The 16,383-nt window shown below is 39.3% G+C and overlaps 1 protein-coding gene across 1 annotated transcript; it reads right to left on the bottom strand.

Moving 5' to 3' along the window:
- Positions 1–607: 607 nt before the first annotated feature.
- LOC139724543 (uncharacterized) lies at positions 608–14,654 on the bottom strand. Its single transcript, XM_071635676.1, has 13 exons — positions 14,566–14,654; positions 14,237–14,340; positions 13,505–13,690; positions 11,708–11,853; positions 10,193–10,432; positions 9,506–9,594; positions 8,811–8,900; positions 7,353–7,424; positions 6,009–6,212; positions 4,782–4,997; positions 4,213–4,319; positions 2,684–2,754; positions 608–2,035 (listed from the first exon to the last, which is right to left on the bottom strand). The coding sequence occupies exons 1-13, from the start codon at positions 14,652–14,654 to the stop codon at positions 1,319–1,321; spliced, it is 2,331 nt and encodes a 776-aa protein (XP_071491777.1). The 3' UTR covers positions 608–1,318.
- Between the last annotated feature and the right edge of the window lie 1,729 nt (positions 14,655–16,383).

Genomic DNA, 16,383 nt, shown 5'->3' with positions numbered 1-16,383 from the left:
GGTGTCCAATCACTCCTCACTTTATATAAATAATTCTTTTTTCCATTCAATCCTATAACGTGTCGTTCAGGATCTCGTGTTTGCGCTTAGAAAGCTTCGTCGGAAAAATAAAAGAATTGCTGCAAATATTACATATAAATCTATACATATATCTCATCGTCAGTCAGTCATTCCTTTTGGTGTCACATTCACTGTATGGATCGAATCTGAAGGAAAATAACAACTGCTCATTATTTGCCGGGAACTGATGAGCATTATCTATATATCATGAGACCCATGATCACTGACAGCAAAATGAGGTGTTATTGTTCTTTTTGTAAATCTATTTTTATATTCACACACACACACACACACACACACACACATATAAAAACAAACAACTGGAATTTGATCTAGGTGCTGTCTTAATGTCAAAGTCAGAAAACTTTTCAATTTTCGTTCAGCATGCTACTCCGGCGTTCTGAATTAAGAAGAGGTGTTTAAAAGCCTATCACCCTTCCTCCAAAGCCGATGTTTATCTTGCTTGCAGGCATTTTGACTTGTTCGACAGTATTTTTTTTCTCAACAGAGAAGTATATATATATATATATATATATATATATATATATATATATATATATTGTATTGGAAGACTTAGGATTTGTTCTTTGATATAGCATCGGGTTTCTCAGTAACGGGTCACACAAACAAAGCTTCATTTTAAAAAAAATTGCATTTAAACAAAATTCATAACATTTTCACTTCCAGTGATGACTTTGCTTACGAGAATTTGAACTCATTAAATACTAAATGCAGAATAATCATAGAATCCCGTAAGCATGAGTAAAACTTGAATATGGGACTAATACTGAACTTTGATCACGTATTTTTAAGTAATATAAGAAGTTTAATATGTGTGGTTGTTGTTTTTAGTAAATGCGTGAACTACTTGCATATAACTATTAGGCAATGAAAACACAGTCTTGCTCTGAATGACACGAGATACATTTTAATCCAACTCAGCTTTAAAAACTTTGAAATAATACGCAACTATTCAACGACTATTGTGATGACGAGTATGTTAATTTTTTTTTTTCATGCAGTGTTGCTGTTGAAGAATTATAGGATTTTTTTCGCGGAATTAAGCACAAACATGTGCATTTGCAAGAAAGAAAAAAAAATCGACCAAAAGATATTCTGAATACTCTAACTTACAAAGCAAGGTAATGTGAGAATTTACTGATATAACATGGAATGGATGAAACAGATTTTTAAAAATCTCTTTTCATTCGATTTAACTCCGTCATTACCACTCTCCATTAGGCTGTCTGGGAGATGGTTAGAGACTAGTTACACCTACTTCCGGAAAGTCACCGCCACTGATAAGGGATTCGTCTTCTAGATAGTCCACGGTGGAGGGCTCCGAGTCGTTCCCCATCTTTCCGATGACTTCGTCCTGGTCTGGTAAGGATGCATGTTTCGTCGCAGGGGAGCTGTGACCGCTGTCGCTCTCTGCACTGCCGTCGAGTGTGCTGGTCCCATCGCCGGCGCCTTGCCCGACGACGGTCTCACCACCGAAAGTCACCGTCTTTCCTTCGGGTCGCGCGGCGTCCGCGTCGTTACCAGTAGTCGTTGGTTGGAAGGGTATTACATTTTCGTAACCCGTGTCCACTGCCGGGATAGGCTCCGCAGCAGGTTGCTGACCGCCTGGGGCCATCACTTCGTAATCAGGGTCAGGCAGTTCCGGAGGTGAGCTCGCACGTTTCTCCGAAGCGACATTTACGTACGGCGGCTCTTTGCCATTATTATCTGTTTCTTCGACCTGGTCGTAGTCCGGGTCAGGAATGTGTGGAGGCGACTCGACAACCGCGGCTTCCGTAGTGGGCGATTCAGTGAGTTCTCGTTCACTGGTATTCGGGAAAATTTTCGTGCTGTATGGATGGTCGTCATTTGGCGATTCGCCGATTATGTTGACGGCACCTTCTTCTTCCGGGTTACCCGTGACGGAAATTTCCTCATCTGGCTCATCGAATGGGTAAACATCCATGGTTGCTTCCTGGTTGTGGGGAACATGAGAATGGTGCCATTCACAACAAAAGCAGCAACAAAAACAACAACTAATTCCTGCCAATGTTAGTGTCCAGTAATATTTCATTCAAATCAATTGTTAGCCTTTTGACAGGGCCTCGTGGCTGAGGAATTCACCACATCGAGCATTGCGAGAAACGGGTGAACGCGAGTTCCGAGTGACGCAGCTCCAGCCTGCCCCACTCTGTCTCGCGTTCACCCGTTCCCTCGCAGCTAGTCTCTTCTCCAAGCCTCAGCCAGGCGGTCTTGTCAAAAGGCTAATCAATAGTATGGTCATCGTTAACATTTATTGTATGACTGTGTGATAGTTTAGCGAGCTTAACGGAGTGGCATTAATAGGTATAAGAAAAACGAAACACTTACACACATTTTAGCACCGGTGACGGTGAGGGTAAAAAAAACCACTAGTATCGTTTTTATCCGTATCGTCACGGCAATCATTTTAGTTCCGTTCTTATCAATGCATCCATCCCTCTTGCACTTTGGCCTACCAATCGCTGATTTCTCATCATTTTTGTTCAAATACTATCTGAGCCTTCACTGTAAAGGAAAAAAGTGAAACAAACTAATATTGCCAAATAAAAGAAAGAATGAAATGTAAAAAAAAAAAACTCACATTGGTTTCATACTCGCGAGTGTCCATCATCAATGGAGGAATTGGAACAAGTCGGTTGTGCTCCTCCGTGTCTGTTAGAAAGGAATATTCCACATGATCAATGAAGGACCAAGACCGACATAACGCAAGTATTTAGTTCACTGGGCAGTACGAAGTTTACAGAACATTTCAATGTGGTAATTACAGAAGTCGTATTCAGAAATGTAGAAAAGTGAAACTTTTCTCTATAAAACACACAAACACACACAGAGAGAGACATGCAAGGTGTTTAAACAAATAGCGCACTGTTGATTAGACTTAACTTGACTTGACTTAACTAGAAAAGTATACACCACATAATACTGAATTGATTCGAGTATTACGGAATGCAGTGATATCATCATGAAATCATGAATCAGTTTCATGATATTCATGTTTGTACATGTATTAGAAGTTAAGATTTTGCGATTCTTTTTTTTAACTAAACGTTGTACTTGGGAAGACATTTTTGCCTGCGAGTAAATGACTGTGTGTGTGTGTTAATCATCAAAGTGGATTAATTGTATTATCAACTAATGCATTACTCTGGCTACTGCCGGTATATGGCCGAGGTAAAATCAAAGAATATTCTTTTCATGTTTAATGGCAAACGATAGCTTTTTTTTGTCTTACAGCGAACGATTGTGCGATTATCACCATCACCATCATCATCATCATCATCATCATAATCACTATCATTATCATCACCACTGTTACAATAATTTGATCGATTGAAATTACGTTCCGGTATCTTTATTGCTTTCAATTCATTGAAAAACATTTAAAATGCATTAGCTTACACTGTAAGTGATTTTAAACATAAGATATATAAAGACTAGCGCTGACCGGAGCATTTCTGATGAATAGTATTCATCTACCCTGAACTTGGTCGAGGATTAGAACACCAGAGCTTCCAATATATGGAATTCCCAGCCATATTGTCTGGGGCTATTACGTGGGAATGAGGACACCCCTTTTTCATACATTCACACAAAGATTATTATTTCTGAAAGTACAGCGAGTTGGAAACCGGACAAAATCTGAAATCCTTACTTTGAACTTAGATATAAATATGAAAAAGATGATTCATAATATCATGTTTATGTGCAATATTCAGCTATGAGCCATATGCAATTTACAATGTATACTTTTTTAGTTACTGATACATATACAAGTAATAAGTGTTCCATTTTAAAACCTAAGGATATACACACATACAAAATTCAACAAATCTACAAAAGGCACTACATCGATTTATGAAGTAAATAGGCCTATACATGATGGTGAAAAAAAAATTAAGAAAAAAAATCATTCTGTATGAACTGTGACACTGACTGCAGTTGGATGAAACAAAAATAAATGCATGGAAACTAAAAAGGGTATAGATAGAAGGGGATATAAGGAGCGAGAGAGAAAAACAGAGACAGAGAGAGAGAGAGAGAAGCATAGAAAGAGATATAAGAGAGAGAGAGAGAGAGAGATAAAACAAAAAAAAAACTTGCTCTACTCACCTGCTATCTGTTCTGCATTTTGTGGAGCATCGCCTTCGGCTAGAGTGATCTCGGTAGTATTTGTGCCATCCGTCAAGTAGACTTTGGTGATCAGTGGATCTTCCGACCTTCATGGAATGAACGAACATTGAGAAAAATCATGTAAAAATCATCCAAATCTATGCCTATTCTGAGGCAATGATATTATAATCTATGCATGGGTGAATCGCTATCACAACAAGTCATGCTGTCTGACTTCTACGCACCTGAGTCATAACAAAGAGGTACTATATAGGCAAGGGCTCGCCAAGTACCTCTTTGGTCATGCATATAAGGTGCGTTGTCTTGGTATAGAAGATTCAACGCTACAGCAAATGTCTTCTAAACAACGTGACCACCTGACGCCTGCACTTACTCGAGAGATGAAATATAGTTTATTCAATCTTGTTTGCCACATACAGAGTTAAAAGATACACACACACATAGACTTCACTCGCACGTCACCATCGTCAAACCTTAGCGATTGTTAGTGCAACACGCAAAACTTACGACAACTCGATTACTTGAACTCTACCAGCTACCTGACTTACCCGGTCACAGACTCGGCTTCCTCCTCCTGCGTCTCCTGCGTCCCCTCCTCCTCCTCCTCCTCCTCCTCTTCCCGCGCCTCTACCGCGGCATCCTCCTTCTGAGTCGAGATGTAGCGCTCTTCCGCGTCCTGATCGGGGTCGAAAACGGGGTTCACAATGCCCTGCTCCCTCACGCTCAGCGTGCGGGAAATGTCATTTCCGCCCTCCATGAGCATCCTGTAGAAACGAACATGACAATGATGTTGATGTTCCTGTTGCTGCTACAACTCCTGATGTTGTCTTACTTACGCGGGTATCCTTTCAGAGTATTCACCTTCATATACCAGTTGGTCCTACCCTTGTCAGTCACTACTAACAACAACGCCAGGAACATGCTTGATAAGTACATGAACTATAATGGTCTGTAAAGAAGGACGTCTCGTGGAGGCTATAACCCGAGGCTGTGTTATCTTGTCATGAGATGTAAAACACAGGTAGGATTCGAACCCGTGATATATTCCATTCAGACTCTGGAGCATTATCTACCAAGCCACATTGCTTGCACAAACTTTGTTGACATGGATCGCTTCGACATAATATCGAGCTATAAATCTGGTTCATGTCATGCATCTTTCGGAGATCCAAATCAATTTTGAAAAATGGTGTTGATGTTGGTCCAAAGGACCTGGGTTCGATTCCCAAGTCCAACTGAGCAATGTTGTGTGTAATCATACCATCCCTCTCCCTCATGTAAGAGGCAAAACACTATGTCCCTCGGATAGGACATAAAATGGAGGTTCCGTGTAAGAGAGAGTCACAACTCATGCACGAAAAAGATCCCACTCCACTTAATCATCGAAAAGAGCAGGGTATTTAACTCGGTGAAATGGTACGTGATTCTATCTTTCTACATCTTAATTCAGAAAAAGGTAAACCTGACAACAACAAAAAGATTGGAGCTCACGAAAGAGAATGATGTTAATAATATTATGTCGCTTTGTATACCTGAACATTCATCAGCCGATCATTAAATTTTGTCCATTGATTACCCTTGGAACTACTTGCAAGTTTACCCTCGTGCCATATCCAATTAAACAATTGTAACCTGAATACCCAAACGACTAAATCACAATACAAAACAAAAACTAACGCATGACGCAATTCATTGCAGGAAGGCTACAACCAAAAAGGTTCCAATGCTAACGTACATACGACCTTATATTGTGCAAGTATAAGGTCACAACTCACTGTTTCCATGACAACCAGAGGAGTAGGATGCAGATTAGGTTTCCGATGAAGATGATGAATGCGAGGGTGAGAGGCACCCATGCTTGGTAAGCTTGGATGGCGATGTTCGGACGGACGGAGGACAGTCGCAGCGGGGTGACCTCGAAATCCGTACCGTCACACGTGTAGGTGCCATCCTCATAAAGTGTGGCTTCCGTCTTGTTTCTGTTAGGTTTGTTTGAGAAGACAATTATGATTGTATTCTGAAAAAAAAGTTATGTTCCAACATTAGACTTAAGTAAAAGATTGTATGTGATTTAAACACAAAACGTTGTGCACTTAACACCCATGTTGTGCTAAGGTGTTGTTTTTTTTTTCTCGAAAACCGTGATATTGACTTTAAAGGATTGTATAGTTTTTGGTTGAGATGGGAATTCGGCTTTCAACTTTTTGACGAATAACTATAAACTAAGTTATGGAAAAGAAGTTTATTTTATAAAAATTGGTTACGAAAGGGCCGAGATATTAAAAACAAAGTGAAAACAAAACGATCGTAATGAAAGGCGGGTCCCTTGTGTCTGATATCTCAGCCATTTCATAACCAATTGTCATCATGTTAACTGTGAATTCCTCTTTGAATTGTATGCTCTTCCATTTTACGTAAGAGATTTCTCATTGTCTCACGAAAAGTTGTAAACTTGAAGCCCTCTCTCAACCAAAACTATATCATCCTTTTAGTGAGTGAGATAAATTTTGGTCGTTACTTCAAATAATATGATGCATCACATGACATCCGTCATTCCCGCCGTATTGAGTCTCTATCTACTGATCTACAAATTATTAGAACGTGTTTCGTTCTCACCCCTTTCCACTATCACTTTCTCACATCACACAACCTATACTGAAACATGTGCTGCCCCCTCTCTCTTCCCCCTCTTCTCTTTCCTAAAAGGGGAATCCAGTCCAAATTTAAGTTAGTCTGATAAGAAAGAATAAGATATTAAGAGTTCAACGGTAATATTTTGATCTAAAGCGGCTGAAAAACAAGGAAGTTATGACATTTCTAAACATTTTCGTCATCTTATTATCATTATTTTTTTGGTACCTGATCAATGGAAAAAATTTGAGGGTATGACATGGTTAGCTCACTCATTTGCATGTTCATATATCCACTGTACAAGAACTGTTTTTGCAGAAATTGGCATACCTTCAAAATGTCATAACCTCCTTATCTTTCACCCGATTTCAGTCAGATCTTGACCTTTGAACTCGTAAGTTTTTACTCTTTTTTTAACAGACTAACTTGTGGATTTTGACTGGATTTCCCCTTGACAAACTGGCAAAGATGAGTCAGTCAATTCTTACTTGAAGTCCTGAAAGGTCATGTATTTAGACCACTCCCCATTTGGATCCACTGCGTACAACCACAAATCTGTCCTGTATAAGGAAGAAGTGAAAAACAATGCAGTTTACATAGCTAGTGCAATGATAGCTGCCATTGCCATTGCTGTTGCAACATCTTACAAATGACTTTATTGCCCTCATTCATGAGATCCCGTTTGTCCCTTAGTTCAAAGTGTCATGTCACCAAACATACAATCGTCGTATTGTTGAAAAAAAAACGCTAAAGGAGAAAACAATGTTTCGCCGTGACGCCATTCCTGACATAGCACACGTCTTGCACGAGGGCTTATCAATGTCGCCATACGCGACCGATCATTACGATAGTGTGTGTTAATTGCTCTTGGCATCAGCCTTATAGAACACTGCGTACTATATTGCGTCCACTGCAGTACACTGGTCAGCTGAGCTGCAGTCAGCAGCACGTAGACATTTTTATTTCAACAATTCTAATCATTTTAAAGATTTTTTTTGTGGGATTTATATGTAACAAATACAATCCATTATCATGCACTGTTCAAACCTCTCAAGGAATTATCAGGAAATCACGCTATTCTGGCCATCTCGAAGACAACAATTAGAACTACACAGCCTCTCAGTGCATGGCATATTAATTTGTATACTATGCTACATACTTTAGCATAGTATACTATACTATACTATACTATAATTCACTATGCTATGCTGTACTATATACTATACTCTACTCTACTATACTATAATTTACTATGCTATACTATACTATACTATCCTATACTATACTATACTATATTATACTATACTATACTATTATAGTATACTATACTATTATACTGTACAATGTCATACTACTTACCGAAACATTATTATTATGATAAATTACATTAGTTTAAAGATAGGCGGATACTGTAAACCTGATTTGACGAATCCTACTCTGATCGGGAATGGGGGCATCTAAACTTCAATGAATAAAATAAAACAAAAATGCAAACATAGTAACCAAACGGTGAGGTATAGAAGAGCAAATATAATCGATCTAGTACAATCTCAGTTGATTTTGTTCGGTGTATGAAACAAATGGCCAGCTTTTATTCGAGGCATTGACGATATTATTTCAACAAATCAAATCAATATTATTGTCTGTATATCTGTGGGATTCTGCGGGCCAGTTTGTGGATGGGTGTACGATCACAGCTCTACATTTTGTGCCTCTGGAAATCAAACAAGGTCTTTATAATCATGTCTTAGAAAATAATGACAGACGCAAACAGCTTCGTCATCATCACAAACTGAAGATATTGATTTTGTTGGCATCATGATTGTGCTGTGTGGTTGCCGTACGCGTAGAGTCGTAAATCTGACAGGTTTTTCTCGCATGAACCTATATTTGCAGGGTTTTACTAAGCTTCATTCCCTTCCGGTTCAAAGGTCACTTAGACTCACTTGCTGCTGTCAGGAGTTGATGTGGCACTCTCCATGCGTGGGGAGATGAACTGGACGAAGATTTCGATCTCCATTGCTGTCGCCATGCACCTATTGGGGGAAAATTGTAAATTTTACTATGAGGTCATATAATTACAGGCAAGACCACAAAAAGACGATATCAAATGACTATGCAATGTTGCCCTCTGCTTTCTGAAGTAGAAATGAGAAGAGAAAATCCGACACGCAGCTTTTATTCTCGAACCGGAGAAGTCAAGCAGACGAGATATCGGATCATTCCCGTCGAAAAGGGAAGGACCTATCTCGTTTCTTGGTGGCGCTTTTCTAAGCTTCATTCTTCGTCATTGCATAGTCGAATTCACGTTTTTATAAAGTCATGTCTCTATATCAAAGTGGGCCAACATGGAATACATGCATTTGAATTACCACACACAAACTACATACATACATGCATGGACTGATACACATGCACGCGCATAGACAAACACGCGCGAACTTTAATTGTGAATTATCGTTCAAGACGGTGGAAAAGTTTTCATATATGTTTGATCTGGTTATAACTGTTTTGTTTTGTGCTGTTTGGTTTTTTTTTTTTTTCTCAATTCGATAAACTGACATGTCGTATGTTGCTATTATGGTGAAACATTCACTTCATTCCTGATGTTGCGATTTCTTTTTCTCATTATTCCACCTACCTTACAAGGTCGTCCTGCTTTCCCTTAACCTCCTCCACGCTCTCATCAATCCGAATAATGATGTGATCAGAAGAGAGCAGAACTTTGAACTGTAGTGGAACAAAATGAGATAAAACAACGACGTAATTATGCTGCCCTTGCTCTAAATATATCAATTATAGTTTGAACAGAAAAGAAGACAACCTAGAGAAGGATTTGATGCCAAAACCCCATCACTGACATATTGCGCCAGGATATTTAATTTAAGAGTACACGCTATTTCATTGTGCTACGAAAGATAGCTTTAATCTAATTGTAATTTACTTTTTCATATATCTATTTGACTTAAGTTAATCATCTGTTACTTGTATCATTCTAAACCTTTCCCTCAAGTTTCATCCAAATCCGTTAACTACTTTTTGAGTTATTTTGCACATGGACAAACTAACAAACGAACAAACCAACGATAACGAAAACATAACCTCCTCCCTTTGCGGAGGTAATAATTTTCTTAAGTTGTATGGAATATTGGCGATGCTCCAGTCATTTTCAAGTGAATTTGATAACCGGGAACCATCTCAGGATCATAATTTCGAAGTGCTACCAAAAATGTATGTTTACAAGAGGCAAGCAGTGATTTCGGGATTATTGGAAGAACTAGGGCCTACATCAATATTCAGGAGGCTGAATGCCGTGCAATGTACGCACCGTGAGAGCTGTGCTGCTGCATTCTGCACTAGCGCTTGGGCTGTCACACAGCGAGACGGTGTACTCGACCTCGCCGGACCCGTTCAGGTAGGTCCACCTGGCGGCATCGGCCAGAGTCGGGTAGAGCAGGTCCTTGGTTCTGACTTCGCCGGTCACGGAATCGACGTTGATCAAGTCCGAATCACCGCTTACGGCTTGTAGCGAAAATCGAAGATCGTAGGTAGCGTCTGCGTCTGTTCCCTAGGTTTGATTTTGGTTTAATTTTGATTTTGATATGATTACTATGGTTTGTGTTATCATTTTTTCTTCTCATGGCTCAGTGACATATTAACTGCAAAATGATTAATATGTTAATCTGAGGCGAGATAAAACGTACAAACAAGATGGGACTATACAATTCAACATAACATGTAGCAAACAAACAAACGAAATCGCACATTGGCAGGTGCTATGCATGCACAGAGACACCAATAACCCCTTTGAGCATGGGGAGTTCGCAACCTGGTAGCTAGTTATTTTAAATCGGGACCAAATCTATTTTGTTGTTTTTTCCTGTTTATTTGCATTTTCAGTCTCGTGCAGAGTATACATCCTATGTGAGTAACGCATGTGGTTTTCAGACAGGCCCCACTCAAGATGTGGCTTGCCCCTTTTTTCCTGAATGAAGCGACGTATCCTACGAAATCCGATGTTTTAACAGTAATTAAAAACACCACCAAGCGACAAAGAGGCAAACGGCTTGCAAATTATCAAGTTTGTCTATTTTCCATAACATCCCAACAATTCTATCCCCCAGCTGAATACGCGTATCGGTACCTTTGAATTGATCAAAAGGATCTTGTTCACATTGCGCTAGTCAGGAATCTCAATTTGTTGTCATGACAGTTAGTATTATAACGACGCCCATAGGCAAAGCTTAGCGCAGACCTACGTAATAATACAAGCATTAAAGCGAGACTCATAATATGCAGTCGCAATGGTTTAATGGTTTGAATCAGTGGCGGATCCAGAGGGGACGCAACAGGCGTGCCCCCTCTTTATTATTTTTTTTTCCCACAGAAAAAAAAAGAAGAAAAAATTGGAGCACGATTTCCCCCCTTTAATTTTGTAAAGGCGCCTACCCTTTACGGAATTCCTGGATCCGTCCCTGGGAATAGATTTAAATCCATCTGTAATAAGGGCTGATAGTATGTTTTGATGTTTTCATTAATTTTTTTTTTTTTTTTTTTTTTGGGGGGGGGCATCAAATTTCATTTCCGAGCCATGTATAAAAAGTGTGATTTTTGATGGCCCAAACGGGCACAGAAAGAAAGAGTATCTATAGCCCTGCCGAATGAATCAGCCGAATTTCAAAAATGTATCCACCTTCCTAGCTCAACTCCCCCCCCCCCAAAAAAAAAAAAAAAAAAACACCAAAAAATTGTCAAATCTTCCTTTGTTCTTTTTCTTGGATGACAGATTACGAAACATCAGAAACCGATAAAGTTGGAATAAGACAATTCTTTCAGAGTTTACCTCGATAGTGCCCAATGACGTTCCAATGGTTGCGCTATCGATAGCTGCCAGATAAAATTGATGGATTTTGTCGCTTGGAAATACAAAGACTGGAGGGTTGTCTGCCTGGTCTTCCACTGTCACGATGAATATGATTTCATTCTGACCTGAGGAGAGAAATTCGTGCAGCAAGAGTCGCAATTCATCCGAGACAACATGTAATGATTAATACGATTTTACATCCGAAAACTGGTGTTTTTCTCTGTGTTTGTTCGTTTGCGTTTTTCGATTGCACTGACGAACAACATGGCAAAAAAAAGTTTACACTACATAAAGGAGAACAATATCGAGTCCAAGGGTTTCTGAATCAAATTAATAAGAATGAAAGAGTTTTATATAATGACGCTAGGAAATCATTTCTTTTTTAGCGTTAGTAAGCACATATTTTTTAACATTTTCTGTGTATTTGAACTTTTTTTAAATTGTTGTATCTTTCTTATACGACGGTGTTCATAAATTTCATTTCAATTCAATTTCAATTTCAATTTTATTTTCGTATTTCTCGATGGAAAATACATGATATTTAACGAAACATAATAATACAGAATGTCCAGCTTGGACTGTTGGATATATACATAAAGACATAGGAATACAAACATAATACATAGCGGTCGATGTGTCATTTTCAATCAAAGTAAAGGATGCAAAGAGAAATACGATGGAACCTATATTAAAAAGCAAAGCTTGTTGAGTGTAGGTCCCAACAAAAGCCTAGTGTGGGGAACAGGATGAGGAGCACGGGTACAATTAAAGACCAAAAGTACGGATAAACAAAAGAGAATGACTATTAATACTTGGGGGTACAGAAGATTCTTCTCACATATATTTATGTGTGTGATAAAACGAGAACAAGTAACCACATGCTGCACACTATATCAATTGCTCTAATAGCAATCTTGACATGGGAGTGATAACGTGAATACGACATAATTTTAGGGTTTAAAAGACATGAAAGCAGGAGGCATTCATCAAGAACTTTGCCAGATCATTGTTTTTCTGACAAATTTGCTCTCAGCCAACCAGATCTAAGGATTTCAATAGCTTACAATAGTTCTCAGTGACTGACAAGTTTTATGAAAACTGTACAATCTGAAGGCAATTACTCAACCCTATCACTTTTAGCTCAAGATAAGATTTTCAAAGGGTCCTTAATATTGGGGCTTCTGGGGCTGGGCGTCAATTTCATCAAATCAAAATTCTATCATTCTAGGGATGCAACCTACTAATATGGTGAAAATCTCAAATGGGTTTTTCAAAATGAAGTCAAAAATATGAAACTCAGGGGGAGGGGCACATCTACGTCCACCATGAACTGCCTTCAAATCACAGTCACTAATGTACCAATCTGACTAAGCTCTTTGCCGTCTGGTTTTATGAAAACCTTAAAAGGCTGTGGGAACCTAGGGAGCCCCACAAGAGGTGGGCTGGGGTATTTTTGGTACCCATTTAAGCAAATTTGAATCCTGTCACCCCAGGGCGAGGAAGGATCACAATGGCTCACTTGAGCCTTTCGCTCACAGGTGATCTGAAACCCATCATGGCATGTGTATGTATGCGCAAGGATACACGTACTTTAGTTTCCATTTTATTACATGTGCCTGTTTTCAATCGGAAGTAAAACCACTGGTGTTCAGCGTAAAGTTAAAGATTTGAAACGCAAACTGCTCCAAATACAAAGTAGAAGGTAAGCATTATACGAAAAAAAAATCAAATTGTTTAAATTCCCCAAGGGTGATGATTATTCTACATTTTCCTGACCTGAAACGTCCCTCCTCTTTCTCCTGTTCGCGGTTTCGGTAATCTGACAGTCCGTCGCGTTCGTGGCAACCGTGTCTAAGTATTTAGCTGTCAGAGTGATGCTGTAGTCACCGCTCGTTTCTCTGTCTAGCTCCTCCGTGGTGCAGAGTTGCGGGCCGTTGCAATCGATGTAGAATGGTTCAGGGTCTGTATGTGTGGCGGACGACGTGACATATTTGGCGAAAGAATGGGATTACTGAGCAAGAAGCGATAAGAATTGGAACAAGTTATGAATGTCAAGCGTATATTTCACCCTTTTGCAATTCTTCATGACAGTCTACACAAGTTATTATGTCCTGCATAAACAGGAACGAACCACTATTACTTAAAAAAGAAAAGAAAAAAAAACTCTTTCTGAGTCTGATACATTAAATTCACGTGAAATGGCGGTGTGTGTTTCACGACAATTAATTTTCGGCTTTATGAAACACCCTCCACTGTAACATGAAAAAGTGACAATACAGTACATTAAAGAACATTGCCAAGTACCCAAAGTCAGACTGACACAAAGAGAGAGAGAGAGAGACAGGGGGAGAGAGAGCAATTTACTTTAGACAAAACTTAAACAAAACAACTATGATCAGGTATTACGACGTCTATATACTTTGCATCACGAAGAAAAAAAAAATGAATCATTCGATGACAATTCTAATAACTTCTAATCTGATAATTCTGATAAGTTGCTGTCATTACCTGAAGGGGGATGAATATCTAGTGTGTATACGACGGACAGGCTGTCGTTGATTATAGGCTCGGCGAAGCTGACGCAAGAAGGAGTATTTTCGGTGAAGGATATCCTGCGGAAAAAAGACGCAAAATCAACGAATTATTAATTCATCGTAAACTGTCAAAGTCAAAATCATAAACATGCGTTCATACTATTGTGCTACAATGAGACTATGCAAACATTGATTATTCATATTATAAACATTGCTTACTCAGCTGACAAGCAAGCAAAAAAAAATGCAAAAATAACAACAACAATAAACCTTCAGCGCAACTTTCTGAAAAAGGCCTCCTACCCGTGTGCATGGGAGGGAGTGAAGTGAACGAGCCCGTGAGCAAGTGGGGGAGGGTATGGATGGGGGTGTCCTAATACCTTCGAGACCATGGAGATTTAAATTGTGCGTGCATACAATATAAGTAAAACTTTTTAGTGGGGTGCGTTCGCACCAACGCACCCCCTCCCCAACCCCTGGTGACGCCCATGCGAGAATTTCATAATATCCGTGTTTGTATACAGGAGTACACTACAGGGCTCACACGGGTAAATAATTCCCCATAGAGACGTGTGTTAAAATTCAAATTTCAAAAAATTCTGTAAAATAGCTGGGAGGAATGAGGTGTTTCATCTTCACTAACCTGAATAAGTGAGATATTACCTTTTATCCATCAGATTGCCAGGGTGGGTTGTTCTGCTCTAATTCTGTCCAGGGGTCCGCAAAGCCAGACTACGAGTTCTTGTCACTCAAAAAATCACCTATTTTCCGTACACGTACCCAATGAAATATAGTCCCCTCAGAAAAGCTTTCATCTTCCAACCAAAATGCAGTTTGTAGAGGAATTCATACTCAATATCTACAGCTATTCAGTTTTTTTCCGAACTGCATCATTGATTTTTAATTAATTTTTTTCTTCATTTATTTTGGTATCTTTGGTACGAATTTGTGAAGGGGTCTGGGACAGTCCATTTTATTTACAGGTGTGAGCCCTATAGTGGAGGTCATATTTCTTATTTGACTTTTAAACATCATAAATGTGTTTATTATGATATTTGTCCCTACATCATATGAGAAATTACACTTTCAAGGATTATAAAGCTTCTCAAAGGGATACTTTTAGAAAATCATGCCCTTTATGGTTTTTTTAAAAATAAATCTTGCAGTTTTGATCAGTTCTTCATAAGATGAATACATAGATCCAGGCAGTTATCCTTGATTGTGGGTGTGTCATCATCACCTTATAGCCTACAAAGTACTTGATAAGACTTTATTTTGTCAAACAGACTAACTTTATGTATTTTGAGCTGTTTCAGTGGTAGCCAAAACAAAGAAATACATTAAAATAACACAGTCATTCAAAGTTGTGTGATACTGATGACTGACTGCTATGTACTAAGATCTAGTGACAAGAACATAATATTAAGAAAAGAAATAGTAGCAAGGCAGAGTTGAGGAGGGGGGGGGAGTAGAGGAGAGAGGCAGAGAGAGGGGGGAGGGGGGTAGGGAGGGGAAGGGGAGGGAGGAAGAGATCTGACACAATACAAGATACACAATACAAGATTAACAGTCATTCAAAGTTGTGTGATACTGATGACTGCTATTTACTAAGATCTAGTACCACAAGAACATAATATTAAGAAAAGAAATTGTAGCAAGGAAGAGTGGGGGGAGTAGAGGAGAGAGGTAGAGGGAGGGGGGTAGGGAGCAGAAGGGGGAGGGAGGAAGAGATCTGACACAATACAAGATACACAATACAAGAAGTCATTCAAAGTTGTGTGATACTGATGACTGCTTTTTACTAAGATCTAGTACCACAAGAACATAATATTAAGAAAAGAAATTGTAGCAAGATAGAATGGGGGGGGGGGGGAGTAGAGGAGAGAGGTAGAGGGAGGGGGAGGAGTAGGGAGGAGAAGGGGGAGGGAGGAAGAGAGATCTGACACGATACAAGATCAACATAAACCAGCAGAGCTTATATGGGATGAATACTTCCCATAGACTTGCATGTATTGCGTGCATTCTCTCCAGCTCTGCTGGTTTATGTTGATCTTGTATTGTGTCAGATCTCTCTTCCTCCCTCCCCCTTCTCCTCCCTACTCCTCCCCCTCCCTCTACCTC

The sequence above is a fragment of the Diadema antillarum genome, unplaced genomic scaffold (assembly GCF_040938485.1).
Source record: "Diadema antillarum isolate AM-2024a unplaced genomic scaffold, OU_Dant_1.0 scf00000220, whole genome shotgun sequence".
NCBI classification, from domain to species: Eukaryota; Metazoa; Echinodermata; class Echinoidea; order Diadematoida; family Diadematidae; genus Diadema; species Diadema antillarum.
The sequence above is the reverse complement of the archived record's forward strand: the minus strand, read 5'-3'. Positions and strand labels throughout refer to the sequence as shown.

What these genes read in the sequence shown, in the direction of transcription:
- LOC139724543 (XM_071635676.1), bottom strand. Translation starts at nt 14,654, where the DNA reads ATGGTCTCGAAGGTATTAGGACACCCCCATCCATACCCTCCCCCACTT. An exon ending in AAAGAGGAGGGACGTTTCAG is followed by an intron (nt 11,854 to 13,504) that starts GTCAGGAAAATG and finishes TTCTCTCCTCAG; the next exon opens with GTCAGAATGAAATCATATTC. An exon ending in GAAGCCGAGTCTGTGACCGG is followed by an intron (nt 4,320 to 4,781) that starts GTAAGTCAGGTA and finishes CATTCCATGAAG; the next exon opens with GTCGGAAGATCCACTGATCA.